Source organism: Podarcis liolepis (assembly GCF_965112155.1).
Source record: "Podarcis liolepis genome assembly, chromosome: 14".
NCBI classification, from domain to species: domain Eukaryota; kingdom Metazoa; phylum Chordata; class Lepidosauria; order Squamata; family Lacertidae; genus Podarcis; species Podarcis liolepis.
Genome location: NC_139569.1, coordinates 33,357,318 through 33,383,610, shown reverse-complemented (window position 1 = coordinate 33,383,610; position 26,293 = coordinate 33,357,318). Strand labels below are relative to the sequence as shown.

At 42.2% G+C, this 26,293-nt stretch overlaps 1 protein-coding gene across 7 annotated transcripts in view; it reads left to right on the top strand.

Moving 5' to 3' along the window:
* Nucleotides 1-26,293, top strand: part of LOC310693227 (ceramide synthase 3-like) — an 81,937-nt gene that overhangs the window by 14,422 nt on the left and 41,222 nt on the right. For 2 of the 7 annotated variants that reach the window (XM_083475047.1, XM_083475048.1), the window contains exon 7: nucleotides 1,763-2,943. The exons of 4 other annotated variants lie outside the window; for them this stretch is intronic. In XM_083475047.1, coding sequence (XP_083331173.1) covers nucleotides 1,763-2,675 — 913 coding nt within the window. In that variant the 3' untranslated portion in view covers nucleotides 2,676-2,943. Of the gene's footprint in view, nucleotides 1-1,762; nucleotides 2,944-14,750; nucleotides 14,899-26,293 lie in introns of those variants that run through there. One more of the 7 variants, XM_083475049.1, reaches the window with a different exon arrangement.

Genomic DNA, 26,293 nt, shown 5'->3' with positions numbered 1-26,293 from the left:
TTAAGAGAAAATTATATGGAAATGTTATATAGATGGTATCTAACACCTAATAGATTGGAGAAAATGTATAAATCGAAATCGAATTAAGTGGTGGAAATGCAAAGAGAAAGAAGGGTTTTTTATCATTTATGGTGGTTTGTAGTAAAGTAAAAGCTTACGGTGAAATGATATATAATGAGTTAAAAAAAGATGTTTAAGATAACATTTGTAAAAAAACAAAAAACCCCAGAAGCTTTTATCTTGGGAATTAGAGGTGCAGAACTATCCAAACAGTATAGAAATTTATTGTTGCTTCAAGAATTACAGTTTCACAACACCAAGTCAAGGAGTATCATGTCCTTTGGGCTTGTGGGGGTGGCTGAGTTTTTTTTTTAAAGAAACAGCAACAGGTGTCTCTGCTGCAGAATTGCAATTGTTGCATTATATATAGGATTTCTGGTTTTATATTTTGATGTGCTGTATTCTAATGAAATAACCATGTAGTGTTTTAGTAAGCAGGAGCCTTTGTTTTGAAATCTGGGCTGTAAGCATAATGAATAAATGCAGACTCTAGCATTGATTAATTTAAGCCTTTTGATTAGGTAAAAAAAAGATTTCATCTGTCTTTAATGCAGCTGCTTACAAAGCCATGTGTGGTGGGCACCATCTTTAAAAAGCCATTTCCCTTTCTCTAGCATATGAGGGAATACCATTTATAAGATGTGTGCCCATTCTAATGCATACATGTTTCACCTTAAAATACCCTCACCTTTAGGCAAATATAATAACCTACCACTTCCATAGTTAGATAACAGCACAATCCTATGTATGTCTACTGAGAATTAACCCCCACTGACTCCAGTGGCTTACTCCCAGGTAAGTGAGTAGAGGATTGCACCCTTGTAATTGGGTGACAACTGTACTTTCAGAAAATGCTATGTTTTAGTACCTGACTTTTGAGAGTTTCAAGTTGGAGAACCTTCTCTAGGTATTTCATCACATTCATATCTACTATGCATGTTGTTTTTCCATACTGATTTGCTTAGTATTCATTGTAATAAATCATTCTAATAAGTTCAGCATTTTTTGGTTTATTTTAAACCATAAGAATTGCTTTGCTGGATAAGGCAAAGGATTCACCTAGGCAAGCATTTTTACTCGAACAGCACACAGTCTGATATCTTTGGGAAGCTCACAACATGGTGTAATGCACTGTCCTCATGAGTCCAGATCACTGACCACAAACCAGGATGCATCATCATAAAATCTTATTATTCATACCCTGCCCATCTGGCTGGGTTTCCCCAGCCATTCTGGGCGGCTCCCAACAGAACGCTAAAAACAGAACAAAACTTCAAACATTAAAAACTTCCCTAAACAGGACTGCCTTCAGATGTCTTCTAAAAGCCAGATAGTTGTTTTTTCCCTTGAAATCTGATGGGAGGGCATTCCACAGGGCGGGTGCCACTGTCGAGAAAGCCCTCTGCCTGGTTCCCTGTAACCTCACTTTTCGCAGCATATATTGGTTTCATAGCCTGCTTTGTAGTAGGAGATTAAGCCACAGTTTCCTGGTTTAGATATAATTGGAAACTATGGTTTGACAAGGCCTGGAAATGTTGAGGGAGGATGATGTGCATGGGCAGCATGCATTACACCGAACTATGCCGTATTAGACCAAGCTCATTATGTTTGGACCAGGCTATGGTAAATAACAGAACTTTGCTAAAATGTTCGCTGATTCAAAAGCAATGAATTGCTTACTCTACAACTGTTAACTTTCTAGGTTCTGGCACAAAGCTGGTCTTTCCTTATATCATTCTGATGATGGAACCTGGGCTGCTTTTACACATCAGAATGGCTGCAATCCCCATTGTATCTTCTTATTTTTGCTGAAAAGTATTTCATTTGATGCCACAGTTCTACTTGATTTCTTGATTTCATCTGAAACCTGCTTCTTGGAATATTTTGTAAGATACTTAAAGCTTCTTGTACAAGACTGGGACCATTTTGTCAAGATTTCTAAATACTTCAAGACCACCTCTAATGGAGAGCTCAGCTTTTCTATGGTGAACTTGCCCTGCCGAGAAAAAAGTGCCTACCAGCTAGACTCAAATTTGCAGGATGCTTCGTATCATCCCCCATCCGGTACTGAGATCCTTTCAACCTCTTTCCCAATTTTTTCTGCACTGTGGCATACTGACAGTCAAGCTGTAAAACCCAGCAGATCTAACCTTTTGCAAGAGTCTGATAATATGTCTTTGGTGGGAGCCCTTCAAAGGCTGGTGGATTATGAAAGCTCAGAAGATTCGGAGGTGGAGTGGATAGAAGAGGAGAGTTTGGCTGACATGAGGCAGACACCTTTAGATCAAGCTTGTGCAGAAGTCACTGGCCTTATGGATGTGGATGGCCAGACAGAACAATGTGTGTTGCCTCAGGATACTTTGGATACTTCCTCACCTTTTCACTCCACAAGTTTGCTAAATAAACTTGGATCAGAAGAAGGGGTGCTTCAGAAATCAGTGGAGTGTTTCCAACAAGTGCAAGAGTCGGTTTCTAGACTACACAGAAGGAACCTCTTTCCGTACAATCCAAGTGCACTCCTGAAGCTCTTGACTTCTGTTGACACTATTAGTAGCGAGCACAGATCTGCTTCAAAGAAGTTCTGCAGTGCCCATCCCCCACCTTCTCCCACTTAATAGTTTTCAAATGAGTTTTTCCAGAAGCTTAAAGTTTACCAGAACCTATGGTCAGAGGCACATTCTTTGGGATTTGTCTATGGGTCATTAAAAGCTGGTCCAACTGGCTGAGAAACACGGACTCTTTATAATGACTAATCCATTGATGTGTTTAAGTGTGGAAGTGTTTGACTGGAGGATATGGTCTTGCCTGTGGGTATGTATAATTCAGCCACTGGGGGTGACTTTTTAAAAAGAAAATAATAATAAAATAAAACCCTGAATTTTATTTTTGGTCTCCTTGATATTCCATCCCAATGGAAAGGCATAACCGTTCTCAACAGGAATATCTATCACTTTTATAAGAGATAGTAGGGCAGCTGTGTGCTCCATCTCTGGACAAGCATTTGCAGTGTCTAAAATAATTAAACAGAATCAAAGTTAATAGTTTTATCCAGTACTGCTGTTCTGCTTATGCAACAGACTTCCTCCTGCACGTTGGAACTTCTCCTTCACCTCCCCCCTTGCTGCACCCTCAAAATCTGCTCCAAAAGGTTGAGGGACCAGCCTGAACAAATTTTGGAGGTGCACAGGGAACTCCTGTTGCTCAGTATTTGATGCAGCTCAAGAGTTTCAATCTTTTAAAAAGGTTGTGAAATGAAAGGCATGGGCAAAGGAGATAAAAGTGCACTTACTTGTGACTGCTGCAGAAAATCTGGATCTTGGGAGTATTCCGCCTCTAATAGGCTTTTATAAATTGTTACCCCACTTCAAACTGCACACAGTCCACTTACCATATATGATGGCTTAGCAGGGAATCAACGAGCCTTCTCTTTTTCACCATGCAGGCAGCAAAAACAAGCACCTGAAGCATCACAGCACTTCTCTGGGGACTGTGTTCTGCTTGGTGGGTAACCACAGGTCTGCAAATGTTGTTCTTCATTTACCTGCTGCATCTGATATATAAGAACAACTCGCTTGATACATATCAGGCCTGCAAAAATTGTGATTCTCAAAGCCAAATGTTGTCCATCCGTCATGATGTCGACATAGGTCCTTGTTCAAATGTTATACATGCATGCAAAATGCCCAGAGTCGTGCAGTCCATAGGGACATGTCCGTTACACACCAATTTCAGGAGGAAATGCCAAGAAAACACAGGCTTCAGTTGCAGGTTTGAAACTTACTGAGTTTCCTATTTATCTACTTGCACTTAAGGGTGCTTTCGAACTGCTAGGTGGGCAGGAGCTGGGACCGAACAACGGGAGCTCACCCCGTTGCGGGGATTCGAACCGCCGACCATGCGATCGGCAAATCCTAGGCGCTGAGGTTTTACCCACAGCACCACCCGCGTCCCTGGGATATACAGAAGTAAATCTCTGCAAAGATTCCACAGGAAAAGCCTGGACCAACAGGTTTACTTGGAGCAAGGAAGAAAGAGAAACAGGTAAGAGGCAAGGAGAATTACTGGGAGGGGAGCAGCACTGGGGTGCAGTAGGCTGCAGTGAAGCCCTAAATGCAATGGGGTGAACTCTGAATGTAGTTGGGAAGCAGAACTCACTATTTCAACTGTCACCTGGGAGCAGTGTTGTATTAGATTGTCCCAGTGGGAGATACAGGAAGCAGAACTTACTCCATCAGCTCTGCTGTAACAGACCAGGTCTCTTGAGCACCTCCTACCCCTGAACTGGGCCAGCTGGTCTTTGAGAACAACTGTTTAAGAACTGGCTTGAATTTGATTATCTCTTCCCCACTTCTCCCCTCCCTGACCCTTTCCCCTTAGGTTGTAAGCCTGTAGGCAGGGATTGCCTTGTTCTAACTGACTGTACGTAAGCCAGCCTCGGAGCATTTTTGTTGGAGGAGAAGGTACATATTCTGCGAACAAATAATAGTAATAATAAATTATGCCAGTTGAGAAATAAGAGAGAGAAATGGAAAGTTTGAAATGACCTGCTTCAAAGAGAAAATCACACATCTCAAACTGCAAAATATTGTGGTTTGGAAAGAATGTATTTCCCATACCAGAAATGTTTCTTCCTGGAAAGAAAATATAAGGAGGGCAAGGAGTTATCTACATAATAAATTGTGCCATTATTTCTCATTTGAAAGCATTTTGTCACTGCACAATGTATTTTTGTGATATGCCTAGTGGGAAAGTAGCAGGAGATAACATTTCTTAATCTTTGTGATTATCCTCAGCAACTTTGCATTGGCACGTTGTGGAGACTTAAGCACCATCCTTTGCTTAGGTACAAATTGGGAAATCTTTTTGCATGTCAGTGATGTAAGCAGGGAGTGTATGGGAAGCTACCGCACATGAATATCTCGTTTTTCAGGTGAAATTGATACTGAATGCAATTTCCAGTTTTAAGCATGGCGATAGGATTTTTCCATTGTAATAGCTGAGACTTGCTGCTGTTTTAAGAAGGCACTAGAGCTTGCTCTTAAGCGTATTACAAATAATTAGAACAATGAGATGCAGTAGAGGGAATATTAGATTTTAAGGTGGAATCCCAGCTGAACCTATGGACTATGCTCTCTCAAAGTTTCTCTCCCTTTTTGTGAAAAGGGAATCATCCATCTTAAAAAGAAAGCATTGTGAAAGCCCTCTTAATTGTAATGTTAGTTCATATTATAAAGTTTTTGTAATTTTAAAGTTATTCGTATTTAGCCCTGAAATCCAGTTTTGGATTGAAGGTGGTTTATACATTTTTAAACTAAATGCAACACCGGAACCTCATTACTGAAGAGCAGCAAAGGGACAGTAGAGTAGAAAACATTAGATAAGAGGGTGAGAAGTCAGATCACCCATGAGAATGGAAGGGTTTGTGAAGAGAAAGCCCTCTCCTGCTTGTCTCTTCCCCACCCCAGCTGTCCAGCCTCTTTGGAAGCTGCCTTCAACTACTTTTGCAAGCTTATTCAATCGGGTTAACTTCCCATGTTACTTACTTTTTCCAACCCTAACCCTGCAGAAAGCCATCTAATTAGACTTCAATTTGATTTTGACCTGTTTTTAGGAGGTAATTTAATTATTGTTCAATTTTATACCAATGTTATATATCTGATATTAGCAACCCTGAACCCAACTTTGGCCAGGGAGGGTGGGGTATAAATAAAAGTTGTTGTTGTTGTTGTTATTTCGGTGGGGTTGTAGTCATGGCGCCAGTTCCCACAGCCTTCCTCCGAGCGTGGGGCTGAGCAAGGTAGGCTCACTTGGGCTGGGAGGAACTTTGCTGGCCGACTCCCCACTCCCCAGCAACCTAAGATGAGAACTGTAGTCCAGGGACACCTGAAGAACACCACATAGGCTACCCATGCAGTAGTTCATACACTTCTAGTAGAAGTCTAGTAGAAGCTGGTGGCTGTGCCGCAATTATGGACTGGAGTAGGCTTTTTCAAGAAGACCTGGGGTGTTGGTTGATTCAAAATGTTGGGCTTTCTTCCCAACACCCCAAACTAGCTGTGCAGGTGACCATAGTCAAACAGTGTCAAGTGGCTCAGCTCTTGTGACAGCATTGAGATTAGACGGTATAATCCTTTCTGTACTTCTATCACTGATTTAGTGGAATTTTTTTGCACACACCTCCATCATGGTCTGGGTAACCTTTCATTTTATATAGCGGGAGGCTAACCTGCGTTGAGCTCTTGAAAATGTCTGAGAACATTGTACCATCCCCCCAAGCCCAAGCATTGACAAGGAATCTCAGGATCAAACAGTGTGGGAGGCAGATTCATACAATGTTAGATATTTAATTTGATATCCAAATATATTACATTACCGAAGCAATTTGTTGTCTGTTTTTGCTGTGCTACTTCAGCAAACAGGATTGCCCTGGAGAATGTTGCTTGAGAAAAGCATAGCCTGTATGTTCCTTCCTGGAAAGAATCTTACTTAGTGCACTCTTTATGTAGACAGCCCTAGACTTGCAAAGTGCTGAGCTGGGATTGTCTGTTGCTTGGTTGAATCTAGTGACATCTAGCTCCAACAGTCACTGAGTTTCAGGGAGCTGGATCTAGACAGCAAGGTGTGGCCCTCAGGACTCTTCCCAGGCTACAGCTTTTTTGGCCCTACTGTATGCCCTCCTGTAGTTCTTCCTGGCTGGAAGGTGGTCTTGAATATATCTATATGTCTTGTAATAATATCTCTTGCTTGCCAAGATGGAATAAGTGGGTGAGGATTGCAAGGGTGAAATGTACCCTACTGTACAAAGGTCAATTGCTCCACTCACTTTTTTTTTTTTTTTTTTTGGCCTCTGGCATTGCCTCCCATTGTTATCTGGCCCAGTGGGTTGGAGTGGCATCGTTGAAAACAGTTCCCCACCCTTGCTCCAGAATAATGTTGATGAATGACCAGAGTCACTTCAACATAGTGTCTCTCCCACGCCGTGTCAGCACTGTGAGGCTTCCCAGAAGGATGTTGAAAGCTGCCAAGGAAGAGAAAGAACTTACTTATGTGTGCTACAACAGTGGCAAGAGTCTTGATTGCACAAGGATGGAAGAATGAAGAAACCCCGACAAAAGAACAGTGGCAAGAGAAATTGATGAACTATGCAGAACTGGCGAAATTGACATGCAAATTACGAGACAAGGACAACTGTGACTTCAAAGAAGAATGGGAACCCTTCACAATTTTTTTAAAAAGACAACAAAATGAATTGGACTCCTTGGCAGGTTTTGAATAAACATACACAAATTCATTGAGGGATAACATAGAAGATAGATAACATAAGAATGTATACAGCTTTATCATATGCAGAAGTTAACATTGAATGAGAAATCAGAGAGAGGAGCTGAGGAAAGTCACGGGGGGAGGGAGGGGAAAAAGGGGAGGAATAATGAAGATGATTTGTTTTGATAATTTGCTATGTTGAAATTGTGTGTGTATATGTATATGTATATGTGTATATGTATATGTATATGTATATATATATCTCCAAGGTAATCAGCAAGGCCACAGTGCTCGCTTGACTATTTCCATGACAGTTACAGTCTCCTTCCTGTCCGGTAGAGTCCAGTGGCCAGCCTGTTGCACAATGCCATCCCAGAGTCTGAGAATACTTCATTACTAGGACAACATGTCAAGAAGCAATTCTGGTGGCTCACCACCACACTGGGCAGAGTCATTGGTTTCTTATTCTAGCATGGGCGGCTTCTGTCCCTGACATAAAGGACGGCTAGGAAGTCATTTGGATCCATTAGCCTCTGGCAGAAGACCATTCTAATCGGTCCCTCGCCCCTATGCCATTTAGAAGCCATTGAAAGTCAAAACTTAGCTGAACAAGAGGATGGGTTACCAGCAGAATTTACATTACAGAGATGGGGAACCTGTGGCCCTGCAGGTGTTGATGGACTACAACTCCCATCATCCCTGACAATTGGCCATGTTGGTTGGGGATGATTTGTGCTTGAGTCCCAACAGCATATGGAGGGCCACAGGTTCCCCCTTTTTGTGCTCTCTTCTGTCTCTGACACCCAGCATCAAGTATGTGGACTCAGAATTGGCTGTCCAACAGAGTTCCCAGTAAAGGAGGTAGAATCCCAATAGACCACAGCAATTGTCCGGTGCTGCCACTTGTGAGGTACAGGGTGGCATCTCTGGGATCCCAATGGTTGCAATATCTTGAGTATATCTTGAATAATTTGAGTATATATTTTATGTCATTTATACAGTGGTACCTCGGGTTACATACGCTTCAGGTTACAGACTGCACTAACCCAGAAATAGTACCTCGGGTTAAGAACTTTGCTTCAGGATGAGAACAGAAATCATGCTCCGGCGGTGTGGCAGCAGGAGGAGGCCTCATTAGCTAAAGTGGTAAAGTGGGAAGAAATTGTACAATACGAGACATGTCCACTGCCACAGACCTGCATATGGTGGCCAGTAGATCATGCCAGCCTGAAGTTGGTGCAACATTTGGACATGGTTTGGGCACAACAATGGCTCAGAACGAAATGGATCCTGAGCTGGCTCCACCTCACCCCTGGAAAGACCTGCTTGGGGGCTTTCCATTGGCTGCCAGCAGCAGGAATCATACAGACAGCACACTCGCTTGCACATTCACTAGGCGGAAGGGACAGCACAGTACCAGTGGAGTAATGCTAATACCTGCTTTCCCCCCCGTCCCGCGGGTGGCAGTAGGTTAAGCCTAGCAGGACTAGGTGAAGGGACACCTCTGCCCAGTCCAGCCCCGAGCCCAGCACAAAGAGGGAGCTGAATTGCTCAGAATAATTCAAGATGCTGGCAGAGATTGACCTTATGAGATGAGGACTCTGGGAAAAGCAAATAAAATGGATATAGAACACGTTGTAAATGTGCTGGAGGCAATGCAATTCCAAGAACAAGCAACATTATTCTACAGTGTTAGCCTTTAACTAAGGGTACCATACCATGCATACTTACCTGGGGCATAAATCCCATTGAGCTTAGTGTGGCATACATTTGAGTAAGATATTCATATGCTTACACCGCATGGTCTTTGATAATGGTTATGACTCAGTGTTGAGAGATTAAAGTACAAATTGTAAATCTAATCTGCATTAGATCTAAATTTCCTTTTAAACTTTTTTTTTAAAAGGCACTGCACTTTTTACTAAAAACCGACCAAAACCCTCATTTAAATAAATGAAATTAATTTATTTATTTAAATAAATAAATGAAATGAATTTAAATAAATAAATAAATGAAATGAAATGAATTTATTTGTTTAAATAAATGAAATGAATTTATTTGTTTAAATAAATAAATAAATGAAATGAATTTATTTATTTAAATAAATGAAATGAAATGAATACAATTTAAATAAATAAATATTTTTTTTTTAAAAAAATGGATTCCTATCTATCTTGCTGACATGTCTATGTAAGAGTCAATTAAAAGGAAAATATTAAAGGTGGCTTTTGCTGTTAAGAATCAGTAGTGCACTTCATAACTATTTCAAAACAATATTTACATTGCAGTTTTGGTCACAGTTACAGACTGTCTTCTTGCTTTTCAGCAGCATTTCTACTGAATTAACTTTCCTACTTGCTGAACATTACTTTGTTTTATGTAACTAAATAAATGCAAATCTATTACTGTCTCTCCTACATTTTGGGGGAGGGCACTGCTTTTTCCTTGAAGTGCAAACACGGTAGCAAATTGGACTTGGACCAGAAAAAATTGTGCCTTGTTTCCAATGGACTAATTGCACCATTGCTTAATTACTCCACGATTAAATGTCCTCTTCTGCAATAGCAGTCTGGTTTGATTGTTCCATTCAGGGCTGAGTTTACAATTTGACGTATAGATATTGTAGTCTCCAAAAAATATGGTGTTATCTTTCATGCATGGAAAGCTTAGATTTCCTCCATTCATGTAAATTTCATACGCTTGCTTGGCCAGATGAGCGTCATAGTTATGAAAAGATATACAGGATCCCAAGTGGGTGTTGTTGATCTTGTTACACGGGAAAATGTAGTCTCTTACCTAAAGCATGAAGCGACTTGCTCTTCCCTTCCCCAATCCTGTTGGGAAATATCCCTAGCAAGCCCCACAAACAGAGCACTTAGTCACAAATCTCCTGTGGGAAAGAGCTGGAGGTGATTCCTTCAGCTGATTTGTGTTGCCTCCTCTCATTTAAATTAAAAAGAAATGTTGCGCTTATTACAAAATGCTGTCTTGCGTCAAACCAGTGGAAACCTTTGAGGAATCCACTGACCATGTACAGAAACTTGTGTTGAGATTTCTTAAAATAAGCAACAATGCTTGTGTATTGTTGAATACAGAAAGCTGTAAATCATAGGACAAACCTTGGTTGCAGTTCATGTTTTGCCTGGAGAGAGCTAAACCTCGAGCCCAGGTCTCCAAGGGTCCTGGTTTTCCAAGGACAGTCCCAGAATTACAGAAGCTGCGCTTAGTTAGTCTCTAAGGTGCTACTGGACAATTTTTTATTTTTTATATATATATATTTCGACTGCATCAGACCAACACGGCTACCTACCTAAATCTAGAAGCTGTTCTGGTTTTGCTTTTTCCTCCCCTCCTTGTTTTAGTTAAAAGTGGTGAAGAGATCAGACACCCCCCTGTCCTTTTAGGAAACAGGAGACTTCTGTCTGTCTGTCTCTCTCTCTCTCTCTCTCTCTCTCTCTGTGTGTGTGTGTGTATGGGTGAAAACAAAGTCCTGTTTAAACTGAAAGTAAAATACCTGCACCAAATGAAAGAAGTGGTGAAACTGGCGTACGAAGCCCTTCCTAGAATTTTGAAACAAATCCACTTAAAATTCTTTAATTGCGATGCATCGGCAGGCAGCCATTTCTTTTAGGAAATGCACAGAGTGTTTATTCCTTTATTGTAAATGCAGCCTTATACCGCGAGCCATGTCTACTCAGAGGTAAGCCCCACTGTATTCAATGGAGCTTACTCCCTAGTAACTGGGTAGAGACTGCAGCCTTACACTGCAATCCTAAGCAATTTTTCTCAGAACTAAGTCCCACTGAGTGCAATGGGATTTACTCTCTGGTATGTTCCTGATCATTCTCGTTGTTGTTGTTGTCATTACCTGCCTTTTTCCCTCACAGGGACTCAAGGCAGCTTACAGCTAACATTTTATTTCATTCCATTCATCTGTTGATGCCTTCCCTTGCACATTTTTTCTTTACCACAATCCTGTGAGGTAGTTTAGGCAGAGACGTTGTAATTGGCTCAAGGCGACAGATGTATATGCACATATATGAAATATATGTGTCCAGCAGATCAAACTCAGGAGAAGCTTCCTGATGTAGAATAGAATGTCGCCATTTTCATCTGATAAATATTGGAGGGTGTCAGATGTCATGCTAAGCCAAAACACAGCTTAGCTCGCAGGATTACAACAGCAGGACAACTGACAAGAGAAGCAAAGCAACCACAGCCTCCTCTTTGGGAGCCTACATATTTCTCTGTTTAATGCCATGGTTTGGCTTAGTGTTATGTGCAAACCGGACTACGTTGTGATTCATCCTTGGCTTTATTTGTTTACTGCATGTCTGTCCTGCACGTGAGCTAATAATAATAATAATAATAATAATAATAATAATAATAATAATAATAATAATAATACAGTGGTACCTCGGGTTACAAACACCTCGGGTTACAAACACTTCGGGTTACAGACTCTGCTAACCCGGAAGTAGTACCTCAGGTTAAGAACTTTGCCCCAGGATGAGAACGGTTTCAGGTTAAGAACGGACCTCCAGAATGAATTAAGTTCGTAACCAGAGGCACCATTGTAAATATATAATAATTTATTACTTCCCAGCCACTCTGGACGGCTTCCAACAGAATATTAAAAAGGCGATAAAACACCAAACATTAAAAACTTCCCTAAGTGGGCTGCCTTCAGATGTCTTCTAAAAGTCAGATAGTTGCTTATTTCCTTGACATCTGGTGGGCGGGCGTTCCACAGGGCGGGTGCCACTACTGAGAAGGCCCTCTGGTTCCCTGTAATCTCCTCGCATTGAGGGAACCACCAGAAGGCCCTCGGAGCTGGACCTCAGAAGGCTGAATTGCTTACCAATATAGTTACGTGGATAATTCTCATCTAGGAACTGTTCTACTTTAGTTGCTCTTAATAGCCTTCTCCTCCCAAAATTTGTTTAAATCTCTTTTGAAGCCATCCAGGATAGCTTTGGGACTGAGTTCCACAGTTTAACTATGCATGTCTGAAATACTTTTTTAAAAATCTGTCCCAAATCTTCCAAATTCAGCTTCATTTGATGCCCAAGAGTTCTAGTGCCATAAGCAAACAAGAAAAACTCTTCGCTATCCAGGTTCTCCATGCCAAGCATATTTTTAAAAACATCTGTCACATCACCTCTTCTTCATCTTGTATCTAAACTAGAAAGTCCCAAATACTGCAACTATTTCTGCATAGGAGAGTCGCTCTACACCCTTGATCGTTCTCCTTTCATTCTTCTTTTCTGAACGTTCTGCAACTCTACAACTTGTATATCTACAGACTCCAGGTTTCCTCAACGTCTGCTGATATCTCTCTTTCATGTGTGTTGGCTTTTTGGCTACAGAAGGACATCTGCTCGTCTGCACTAAGTAATATATATGGTGATGGCGATACTGATTTGTAGCTTCAGGCAATCAGTGAGGAAAATTAAGATAGCAATGGGTGGTGGGTGTGGGAAAGAAAGATACCGCCAGTGTTCATAGTGGTGTATACTCTTCCTGAAAAAGAGGGGTGGGAGAGAAATTATTTCAACTTGCATTTTAATAAGAACCTACATGAAATCCACACTTCTTGCACCAAAATGTGAACTACAAGGCAGTGCTTCTTCAAAACAATCACATATCTCTGAATTTAGCACTACATTTCTCCAGCTCCAAAAATATATACATATTGGCAGAAAGTGCATGCAAAAATGTTTTTATTTATAAGAATAACATATTAACAGGCATCATATTCAGGGAAATTGCTTGCAATAAGGGCATATATTAGGAGCAATGGACATGAAAATTTATATATATATATTTTAAAAAATGGAAAACTGATGATGAAATGTGGCAGATACTTGAGAAAAGGAAAGGAAAGGAGATTGTCCAATTTGTCAATACATGCTGAAAAACTGGTGAACTTTCCCCATGGATTCTCCCATAGCCATCAGGCAGCTGAGGTTAGGACAAGGTGGATCGGCCAAGTGGCTGGGTACAGAAGGAGCAGCTCAGGCTAAAGGGGTGTGGGAAGAAGATGGGGCTGGTCTGCCACCCCATTTCTCTTTTCTCTGATCTTTCACATTTCCCACATTTTGTTGTAACAGCTGATACAAGAGCCAGTGGACAAGATCCAGCTGGCGTGCTGAGAACATGGGTGAAGTGGCTTCCTCTGGAGAATTCAGCAAAGGCAAATGAATACTTTCCCATATTGCTGCTTGCAATTAACTGGTGTGTGATCTCGTTTAAAAAAAGAAAAGCCCCCCCAACAACAACGCTTGTTGATCCTGTCTGGTCTTTGACCTCAATAACGGTTGATTGATTGACACTTCTTGATCTGTGTTGTTGTTGTTGTTTAGTCATTTAGTTGTGTCCGACTCTTCGTGACCCCATGGACCAGAGCACGCCAGGCACTCCTGTCTTCCACTGCCTCCCGCAGTTTGGTCAGACTCATGTTTGTAGCTTCGAGAACACTGTCCAACTGTCTCGTCCTCTGCCGCCCCCTTCTCCTTGTGCCCTCCATCTTTCCCAACATCAGGGTCTTTTCCAGGGAGTCTTCTCTTCTCATGATGTGGCCAAAGTATTGGAACCTCAGCTGTATAGCTCAGCTATTCTGGTCACAGACTATTCACTGCCTCAGGGCCCACAGCTCTTCCTAGCAACTGTCAACACCCGTAACAAATTACACTTCCCAGAATTATTTGGTGGGAAGTATAATTTCCATAGTATTCCAATGATTGTTGAATGTTACTTGATTTGATGTATATATAAAAAAAAAAAGATAAAGGACCCCTGACAGTTAAGTCCAGTCACAAACGACTCTGGACTGTTTGATGTAGGTTGCTTATTTTAAAGTTATGTTTTATTGTCACATTTTTGTATGGCATTAGATTGTTATAGGGTGTACATTCTTTGTTTCTTCAGCTTGTAAACTGTCTTGGGTATTGTAAGATAGAAAGACGCTATACAAATTAAAAGTGATGATGATGATGATTTGTTAAATGGTCTCATAGTGCTTTGAATGTATGGTGTGAATGTGGCACAGAATTCTTCACCTGTTAAAATGTTGTGCACCTTTCATATGTATCTATTAAAAATGCAGTGTCTGTAATACATATGTACCTTTTTAAAAAAGAAGCTTTTCATATACCACAGGAATGCATCCCATGAAATTGGAGCCCATTGTGGCTCCTTCAGGGTATTCTTTAGGATCGAAGTGGAGTTTCTTACATGAAACTCGGCTTTAAGCTGAAGAATCCCCTCCTGCCACTGCTGTATTTGCCTCCCTGATTAAGGGATACCATAAAACAATGACTCTCTCATTTTGCAAGGTTGGGACAAGCACCAAAGGCAGCAGATCAGCATTGTTCCACTGGAGGTGCATCCTAAGGTTTTACACAATAGGAGGATTGCCCTGAGTCAGGAATCCTGAATTGCAACTTTTGTGGGTGGGACGCTGAAGAATTTAGAATCATGCACAAATGGGGCGTTACCACAGAGAAAGTCTCTGTGCCTCTTCAATCTTCTTCACTAGGAGATGTAACGTACTCTCTGGAGTGAAACGGCCAGGTAGGACTTTTTTGTCTCCTTTCATTCTTGAGCTTCATTCTGCAGTAGCTGGGACTGCTGGTTTGGTTCTTTCTCTTTTTAAGGAATGCAGTTCGTGCTAACAGTTGTATGCTGCGGGTCACATTCACTGAAATTAATGAGTTTATGCCAAAAACAATGAAACAGCTCACCATCCTAATGAACGGCAGGTGTACTAACTGACCCGAAATGCTTTAATAACAGCAAAAACATGTAGAATCTTGACATGTGTTTTAATCTGGCCTTTACCGTGTTGTTGATTTTATTTTTTTGAAGGCTTCAAAAAGGCTGTTTTTAACTTTTTTACTGACAATTTAATAGTTTGATTCTTTTTGTAAACTGCTTTGAGGGTTCTGTCATCTCAGACGAATGGTGTTTGTGTGTGTGTGATTAGATAGAATAGATAGATAGATAGATAGATAGATAGATAGATAGATAGATAGAGATGCATTCTCTTTTTCTTGTCACCTTGTAACTGCTGAAATATTTTAATGTAGCCATTGATATTACTTTTTCCTGATGTTTATTAAAAACAACAGCAGTTAACAGATCCATATGATATTCTGGGAGACAGGGAAAGACTGCTGCTTGGGTAGAGTGCTAAAAACCTAAATTACTGATTTTAGATGGATAAAGTCAAATAGGATACTTGTGACCGAATATGTGTTGCCTCACTCTTCTTACCTCCTATTCTGTTAAACGTGTTGAACTTGTTGTACCTGCAGGTGGTAGAGGGGGAGCACATGACTACTTTTACATATTGTGTGTGGCATGTAATAAAAAAAAAATGTTGGCACATCCAAGGTTGGAGAGAGAAGGCAAGCCTCCCACCCTTCTACCAGATACTGTGTTCACTATGTGCTGGGTTTTTTTAAAAAAAAATATGTACAAGCCTTATTGTGTATTGATAAGTCATAAAAGGGACGCGGGTGGTGCTGTGGGTTAAACCACAGAGCCTAGGGCTTGCCGATCAGAAGGTTGGCGGTTCGAATCCCCACGACGGGGTGAGCTCCCATTGCTCAGTCCCAGCTCTTGCCAACCTAGCAGTTCAAAAGCACCTCAAATTGCAAGTAGATAAATAGGTACCGTGCGGTGCTCTGGTTTGCCAGAAGCGGCTTAGTCATGCTGGCCACATGCCCTGGAAGCTGTCTGCGGACAAACACCAGCTCCCTCGACCTATAGAGCGAGATGAGCGCTGCAACCCCAGAGTCATCCATGACTGGACCTAATGGTTAGGGGTCCCTTTACCTTTACCTAAATCATAAAAACTGTACACAATTTGCATTATCACAATCAGCTACAGGAGCAACACTAAATGATTAATTCTCAGAAAGCACCTGATATGAAATTATTGATGATACCACACTATTACTTGGCTAGAATAAATATTGTTACACGCCACACCGATACCGGGTTCTGTATGTATTTCCTTTTGGACAATGAAGCACAGGAGAGACTGCGGCGTCTTCATGAAATGTGCATTTACACAGATATACAACCTGAGCCTAGGATAGAGGGTGCTCAGGATTACACCCCAAGAGAGTCCATTGCTTCTCTCATAGGTGCAGCCTGCTTGGGTCTGCAAAAGGAGAAATCAGTCATGCCCTCTGTGTCTCCTTGTTACAGCTTGTTCTAGCCAGCCCACATGGTGTTCTCTTCTCTTGCTCTGCTTGCCAAACCGCTTGCAAAACTGATAAACCTTTTTTGTTCACTTATGTCATTCACCCTGAAATCTGAAACCGCTTTGGTCTCCGCCCACCACCAACGCACAGCTGGGGGAGGGGCTCCCCCCCCCTCCTTATGTGGCACATTTTTGCCCTCTTGGAGGCTTCCTGGATGGGCTAATGACTGGCCGTTGTCAGCATTCCGTTCTTTCAGTGAGCTGGCCTGGCTCCTTAGCATAAACCAAATTAATCAAAGGTTAATTCTAAACTTTTACTAATTCCAGGATTGATGGGTGACTTGCACACTCACTCTGGCCTCCAAAATTTATTATATTATAAAGAACACAATACGTGATAACTATAATAAATACCGCTACTGATCTTCCTCAGCATACTATTTTCCTTTCTTCACAAATTGGTGTATTCAGTTCCCTGGTCCAGAATTTCCAAATCTCTTTATTGTATACACTGTGTTATTGCTGGTTACTTAATCACACTTTCTCCCTCCTTGAGCACAGTAGTTAGTCCAACAACGCTTAGCTTTCCCCACACTTTCTTTATCTGATCTGTTTTATTAGGCTTCTTATCCCCAGCATGCATTTGCATATAAATATTCTGGCCGGAGTTATAATGAATTAAGCTTGATTCATTTTTTTTACATCAGTGGTTCCCAGTTAGCTAGGTACTGCGGGCCCCCTGATTTTCAAAAGCAGAAGCCATGGACCCCCTACTTTTGACAATTTTGATAGTTTTTGTTATGGTCCCACAGAACCTCAGGGGTCTGCAAACCACCCATTGGGAACCACTGTTTTACATATTTTAATGGCAAATTTATACCATACATTATATATATATACAAAACCACAAAAACCGACACCAGAACCAGAGGCACACAGAACGCCATCACCAATCAACCACACCAGACCCAAACCCAGACCCTCTCCACAGATAAATTACAGACACCATCCAGTAGCCAAACCATAGTGGCACCTCCGGATACTGCACCCCCCTGCAATCCCTACACAGATCTGGCTGGCACAGGGCACAAAACCACAGCTCGCCCCTATACACGAAGCCAAGCCAGAACACAACTAAGTGCAGTACAGCCATCTTCTCAGAAAAACTCTTCACAAGCTCAAGAGGTCAAGACACGAAAGCTTTAGCAACTAATCCACACTTAATGACCCACCTAAGTGGTACTCAGAATATCACTCAAGAAATCATTCAAGATATCCCTCAAGTAATTAAGGAACAAAAGAAGAAAAGGCACACTAACCTGGGAACTTCCTCTCTGCCCAGAACGTTGGAGGCTATACACCACACCCCCTCAACAGTATTTATAGGAACTCAAACACTGAGATCCTGCTCTGTTCCAGTAACAAGAAGCCGAAAGCACCAGCCTGAAGATGACGAGTGAGACCTCGTCGAAACGTCGCCTAGACACCCCAACTCTTACACGGGAAGACACCCGAAGACACCAAAACCTGCATATATATGTATATATATATATATATATATATATATATGCAGGTTTTGGTGTCTTCGGGTGTCTTCCCGTGTAAGAGTTGGGGTGTCTAGGCGACGTAAAATATATATATATATATATATATATATATATATATATATATATATATATATAAATTTTTTTATTAAACTTTCTGTTTTACAATTTAGAATATTCATTTAAACAGCCTTAAAATATCAATGACTTCCCTTATGCTTCCATGGTTCATTTTGCATATCACAAATCCCTGCATATTTTCCATAAACTAAACCATTCAGTATTACATTATTACATCCATCAAGACTTATTTGCACTCTTGAATTTAACTTAATGCTGCCGTTGTTTTCAAGTGTACACAGTTCCCCCCATATATTCAGTAAACATATTCCAATCTTATTTAAACATATGTTCTTCTTGTTCTCTTATTCTAGACACCATACATTTAAAGCACTACGGTGCCGCTTTAAACAATCATAGCTTCTCCCAAAGAATTGTGGGAGCTGTAGTTTGTTTAGGGTTCTGAGAGGAGGCTCTGGGTGGTCAGCAGCCAGGCTATGTGTGCCTAATGAGACCAACCCCCAAACCAAGGACTCATGGGATATCAGCCATCTAAGCTGTGCACTTCTCACTACAAGGGAGCTGTATTGGGTGGAGTAAGGCCCATAGCTCAATGGTAGAGTATCTGCTCTACCGAAGCAAGGAGTTTCCAGATTTAGTCCCTGACATCTCTAGGTAGAGATGGGAATGGTCCCTATCTAAAGCCCTAGAGAACTGCCACACTAGTCAGTGTAGACAATACTGAGCTAGATGGGCCGAGGGTCTGATTTAATACAGTGGTGCTTTGGTTCCCAAACGGCTTAGTTGTTAAACATATCAGCTCCCGAATGCCACAAACCCAGAAGTAAGTTTGCAAACGTTTTTCGGAAGCCGAGCGTTTGCCGTGACTTCTGATTGAGTGCAGGAAGTTCCTGCAGCCAATCGGAAGCCACACCTTGGTTTTCAAATGGTTTCAGTAGTCGAACGGACTCCCGGAACAGATTAAGTTTAAGAACCAAGGCACAGATACAATGATCTGTATGACAGATACCACATTCACAAGTGCTATAAAAGAGAGAGTGTGTTTAGTTATGTATTTAAATTAGAATTTTATTACCATTAAAGGTAAAGGGACCCCTGACCATTAGGTCCAGTTGATTTTGGGGTTGTGGCGCTCATCTTGCTTTATTGGCCGAGGGAGCCGGTGTACAGCTTCCGGGTCATGTGGCCGGCATGACTAAGCCGCTTCTGGCAAACCAGAGCAGTGCACAGAAACGCTGTTTACCTTCCCGCCTGAGCGGTACCTATTTATCTACTTGCACTTTGACGTGCTTTTGAACTGCTAGGTTGGCAGGAGCAGGGACTGAGCAACGGGAGCTCACCCCATTGTGGGAATTCGAACCGCCGACCTTCTGATCGGCAAGTCCTAGACTCTGTGGTTTAACCCACAGCACCACCCCCGTCCCTTATTACCATTACAGCAGTCCAAAAGTACAGTAGCAGGATATTACATCATAGCATATATAAAGCAAAAAGTAAGTTAAAGAAAGGATGACACACCAGTATAAATGAAGACATCCTCATTTCCCAAGCAGGTGTGGATGACGAATGTCGAGAATAGGAAATAAGATCCCACCAGATGACATGAAAGCATTCTGGAGCCTCCCTGGATATATGCAGTTTATGTTCACATTTTTCTGCAATAGCCAAGTCCAAAGACAAACGTAGATTTTTCAAGGTTTTCCATGGTTGAGCTATTGAAATTCTAGCAGCAGCTAAAAGTTATTTAGAGCAACAAGTTTTCATGTTGTTAGTCCACATATTCAGTTGATATGTTGTGGGGAGACCTAAACCAGTGATTTAATTATTTTAGATATTTCTCGATATCCTTGAGAACAAAATAATGACACCCAAGGGCATTTTCGCCAATGATGGAAGAATGTCCCTCAGGGTCCACAGCTCTGCCAGAAATCCTGTGTTGACCGCAATGTGATAGGAAACATCTGCACAGGTATACAAATGCTATTTGTGCAGAATCACACGTATGGTGAAACAGATTTATAAGGCCTAGCTAACCACAGAGATTTCCATTCAGACTCCTATATTAAGCATTTAAATCCTTCTCCCAAGAACATTTCAGACCCAGCAGGGGACCCAGTGGTAAGTTCTAAAAGCACTATGTAAGTAATAGAGACCAGTGTTTTGCCTCTGTGTCCCTGACTCAATACAATAGATTTAAAATTAGTCAGAGATCTAGAAGCTTGCACTCAAAGTGACTGATCTCCCAATATATGCCAGAGTTGATACTTTTGTAAACAACTGTGAATACCGGTAGTCTACAGTACAGAGGAAGGCGATTTACAAAACAGCAAAATCCATTACTCCTTATGAGACAACATTTCCTGTTCAATATACCGTAAATCCAGATTTTACCGAGAACAGTGCATTTATAACATCAGAATGACATGAAAATCACTACCCCCTCCCCGAGTTACAAAACATACGTTTTTGTCTGAATATGGTACCCAAACTGGATTTTTCCTCCATCATTTATGTAACTGTGATAACTGTGAATACAGAGTAGCTCCTAGGAAGAGGGCCTTTCACCCAGTTCCACTTACCCGCCCATAATAATCAGTTTTAAAAACAGGTTTTGTAAGTTATGTCAAAGTTGTCTGTGGCACTGCATTCTGTAATAGTAGGGTCTGCTGAGCTGAACTTCCAGAGACTTTTGCCTGTTACGTGTTCTTGAATTAGCAGTCATGCTTTTTCATTTCCATGCCAATCTTTTCCATTTCCTGATTTCCATGCCAGTCTTTCCCATTTCCTGGTTTCAAGAAAAAGGCTTGAATCAGCGGGAGCTTTTAGGCTATGTAGAACATGACTCAGTGCTTGAGTCCTTTGCATGCAGAAGTTCCCAGGTTCAACCCCCAGCAATCTCCAGATATGGCTGGGAATGTCCCTTCTCTGAAATGTATTTATTGTTATTAATTTATTGCATTTATATCCCGCTTTTCCCTCTAAGGAGTTCAAGGTGATATACAGTCATACCTCATGTTACGTTTGCTTCAGGTTGAGCGTTTTCAGGTTGCGTCCCGTGGCGACCTGGAAGTACTGAAACAGGTTACTTCCGGGTTTCGCCACTTGCACATGCGCAGACTCGCAAAATAACGTCACGCGCATGCGCAGAAGCAGAGAATCATGACCCGCACGTGTGCGGATGCGGGTTGTGTTCTTTTCAGGTTGCGAACGGGCCTCCGAAACAGATCCCGTTCGCAACCAGAGGTACCACTGTACATGGTTCTCTTCCTCCTTCTCTTCCTTGCTATCTTTGCAACCACTGTGACTGGCCTAAGGTCTCCTAGCAAGTGTTGTGGTTGAGTGGTGATTTGAACCCTGGTCTCTCATCACTCTAACCACTACAGTGACTCACTGCAAGTCAGCATAGACAGTACTGAACTGGATGGGCTTTTGGTCTGACTCTGTATAAGGCAGCCTGCTACTGTGGTAGAATCCTCAATACCTGTCAGTTCATGTCCAGGTGGGAAATAACTGGGCGAGACCGAGATATGAAGCAAGGCACCCAGTGGTGATATTTATTAATTGCCACAGCAAGTTCCAAGTCCTCCAAGAAGGAATGGGCTCCATCCAAGCCTCTGCACATTCCTTTTTATGCTTTTCTTGGGGTGTTTTCCACCCATTCACACAAGCTTATTTATTACAGCTTAATATTTCTAAAATGTTCATTGTTATTTGTCAAGTATGCGAAGGGCTGGTTTCTAGCATCTGCTTTGCTCACCAGAAGCTGTCTGCTACTTATTTCTGCTTCTCGCTGGGTAGCTCATGCCCTCCAATAACCGGGGGAGCCAAATGAGAACGCTCATTTTTTGGGTCAGCTGCTGTGGTGCAAACCAGCTGACTCCCACCAGAACGCTGAACCAAAACGCAGGACATTCCAGGATTCTGTAATTCCAGGATGTCCCAGCTGAGCAGTATGGTAGCTGTGTACATGCCTTGTCAGTACAGTGGTACCTCGGGTTAAGTATTTAATTCGTTCCGGAGGTCTGTTCTTAACCTGAAACTGTTCTTAACCGGAAGCACCACTTTAGCTAATGGGGCTTCCCGCTGCTGCCGCGCCACCAGAGTACGATTTCTGTTCTCATCCTGAAGCAAAGTTCTTAACCCGAGGTAATATTTCTGGGTTAGCGGAGTCTGTAACCTGAAGCGTATGTAACCCGAGGTACCACTGTACTTTTGTTGTGACCTTTGCTCTATAGAATTTGTTCACTGTGCAGAAACAGCTATGACCAAGATGGCTCCTCTCTCACTATTTTTATGCCAACATATACCAAAATGGCACCACTGCAATAATAACATCCTTATGTGCGCTGTCATGTCCTATCTAGGGTTTACTCACACATTCACTTTAACAATATCACTTTGGTTTGGAAAAGTAATCCATGATTGATTCTTGAGTTTTCAGCTCTGTGGTTTATTTGGAGGAGACAAACCACGAACTGGGTTCAGGAGGCATATTAAACCAACGCATGCATAGCTCAGTTGGTTGGAGCATGATGCTGACAATGCCAAGGTTGCAGGTTCAATCCCAACATGGGAAAGCCTCATATTCCATCATTGTCAGGAGTTGGACCAAGTGATCCTCAGGGTCCATTCCAACTCTACAGTTCCATGACTTAGCTGGCAGCAGCAGCAGCAGGATCAGAGGCCGTGATTTCCTTAGCAACAGCTTTCATGCTTGCACATTCACACTAGGCCATGCTCTGGCTGGGCGTTACTGCAAACTGAGCCTAAATCTGTGTTGCTCTTATCGGCTGTTTCCCAGGGGCTCCTCAGAATTCTCTTGAGTTAAAGTCTTGTCTTTTCGCCCAATGAGTATAACATGACATCAGGTTCTAAGGCTGCAACTGTGTGTGTAGCCCCTTTGAACACGGTGGAATTCTTTTCTGACCAAACATACACAGGGATGTATGTCTTGGAACACATCCATCTGATTGTTTCATTTGATTATTCCATTCCCACTCCTGCAACACACCCTTTCCCATCTTTCCAGGTTCAGTGTAATGACAGCAGACCCTCCAAGTGTCCCTATTTTCCAGGGACATCCCTGATTTAGAGAAGCTGTCCTGGTTTCTGATTTGATCCCAGAACATCCAGCTTTTCCTTAGGATGTCCCTATTTTCATTGGAGAAATGTTGGAGGGTGTGGTGTTATCCAACCCTCGAGTCGTCTGAAGGCAATCCTGTATTGGGAAGTTTTTTTAATGTTTAATGCTTTATTGTGGTTTTTATATATGTAGGAAGCTGCCCAGAGTGCTGGGGCAACCCAATAAGATGTGTGGGGTATAATTAGTAAAATTATCAGTATGGAATGGGACATCCATATTTTCATCAGAGAAATGTTGGAGGGTGTGTGATAGCTAGCAGTTTGTTGATACACCCTGAATGTTAAGGGCTTGGCAGTTTGGGGATCTGCCCTGGAGTCACATGACCTAGGCAGTTCCTTAGGCCCATATATTTTCCCCTTTCTAGCAGAGTCTTAGGGGCTCCTCTGAATAAAGCTTCTTTTATAAAAGTGCTGCTCATTCTTGGTGCCTGTTGTTGGACCCAGAAACACTGTATGGTGTCAGAAAGTGGATAAACATTAACTGGCAGAAACACGGGTGCCAACTTGAATAAAATGTTGAATAAAATATTGGCCGCCTCAAATATTATATTTTGCGAGGAGTGAAGGGACCTCAGTCTCCTATGGGCAGAAAGTCTTCTGGCTGAAGGGCTACAAACAGAAGATAAGAAGCTGTCAGAGCTGCACCCAGAGACAGTAAGGTCTACATAAATGTTGTTAAATCTTTGCAAAAATGAAAATGCTGCAGCCCCCATCAAGCCTGCCATTGTCAACAGATATTGCAGAAAACTGGAGAAAGTTTAGACAAAGATTTGCACTGTACGTACCTGGCAGCAATAGGGACTGAAGGAAAAACTGATACGATCAGTTGCTGTGGTAGGAGAGGAGGCCCTAGACATTTATAATAACTGGGCTCGCTGAAGGAGAGAACATGAAGCTGAATGTAATTATTGATAAGTATGAAGGGTGATGCATGCCTAAAAAGAATGAGACTATGGGAAGGGGGTGGAATAAGTTATTCAGGTGTATACGAAAAGCGGAGCAAACAATGGATCAATACATAGCAAAATTAAGAAAGCTGTGAGTAAGAATTGTTCTTTTGTGGACCTGGGAAAGAGTTTGATAAGAGACAGAATTAATGCATAATGACAGATAATGTCATTGGAGAGCGGATGTTGCAAAAGGGGAATCTGCTCCTGGACAAGACTATTCAGATTTTCAGGGGCTCATAAACTGTGAAGCACAGGCTAAAGATCTGGACTCAGGGAAAGATGTTGTCTATACTCTGCATATTATTACAAAAGATGGGTGCCAGTGGCATATGCACCTCAGTCCCCCACTGGCACTGAAATTAGATATACACAGATGGAAAAAGAGCTACTTGGTATACTATTTGCTTATAAAATATTTACTCAATATATGTATGGGGTTACAAAAGTGGGACGCCACCCCTAATCTCTGCCAAGCTGGGCCAAGATTCCCGGGGGTTGTATACTACTACTACTACGGTGGTACCTCGGGTTACAGATGCTGCAGGTTACATACATTTCAGGTTACAGACTCCACTAACCCAGAAATAGCACCTCGGGTTAAGAACTTTGCTTCAGGATGAGAACAGAAATCGTGCTCCGGCGGCGCAGCGGCAGCAGGAGGCCCCATTAGCTAAAGTGGTGCTTCAGGTTAAGAACAGTTTCAGGTTAAGAACGGACCTCCAGAACGAATTAAGTTCTTAACCTGAGGTACCACTGTATTATTAATACCCTGCCCATCTGGCTGGGTTTCCCCAGCTACTCTGGGCAGCTCCCAACAGAATACTAAAAACACGATAAAAGATCAAACATTAAAAACTTCCCTAAACTGGGCTGCTTTCAGATGTCTTCTAAAAGTCAGATAGTTGTTTATTTCATTAACATCTGGTGGGGGGGTGTTCCACAGGGTGGGTGCCACTACCAAGAAGGCCCTCTAACTGGTTCCCTGTAACCTCCCTTCTCGCCGTGAGGGAACCGCCAGAAGGCCTCGGAGCTGGACCTCAGTGTCCAGGCTGAACGATAGGGCTGGAGATGCTCCTTCAGGTATACAAGGCCAGGCCATTTAGGGTTTTAAAGGTCAGCTCCAACACTTTGAATTGCGTCCAGAAACATACTGGGAGCCAATGTAGGTCTTTCAGGACAGGTGTTATGTGGTCTCCACGGCCGCTTTTAGTCTCCAGTCTAGCTGCTGCATTCTGGAATAGTTGTAGTTTCCGGGTCACCTTCAGAGGTAGTCCCATGTAGAGCACGTTGCAGTAGTCCAATGCAGTATTTCCTAGGTGGTCACCCGGTGTCTGTGTTCCTTTGAGAAGCAAGACACAGCGGAGGCTGTTGTAGCTTTAAGAAACATGGTTTATTCACAAACCTTTAGTTTGCATGGAGCGAGTACAGAACTTGCAGCATAGTCATATCAAGTGGGGCTTGTTACCCACAGCAGTGCAGCACCACAGCAGTCCAAGGCATCTTTTCCAGCCTCCCCCCCCCCCCCCAAAATGGTTCCTTCACCACCTCCTGGTACCACCCCTCCATTCTCCTGTTCCTAAAAACTAAGCCTCCTTTATTTATTTCCATGCTAAAACCCAGCTCTTTTGATGTTTAGAAGCACTAATAATGGTTAATCCCTGCTTTTGGGAACGCGTAGCAAAGGAGTTCACCAGATTTCATCAACACTTGTTGATTGACTAGGATTAAAGGCACACACTTGGGACATTGATGTAGTTTAATTAACTCGCCACATGCTAATTGCTGATGCTAATAAGTTGTTGTTGGCATCAATCTGTCTTGAGAGACTATGGAATGCACCTCAGAAGGCCTCATATGGCAGCTATGGTAGAAGTTTGTTCACTTGCTTAAAATACAGGTAATGTCAACAACCAGGGCCACTGAATCCACACCCAGCTCCTCAAAGGGCCTACCAGAAGATAGGAACTGACTTATTTACAAGGCATTCCAAAGATTACTTAATATAGGGCTGCCATACGGGAGGGAATTTCCGGAAGGCG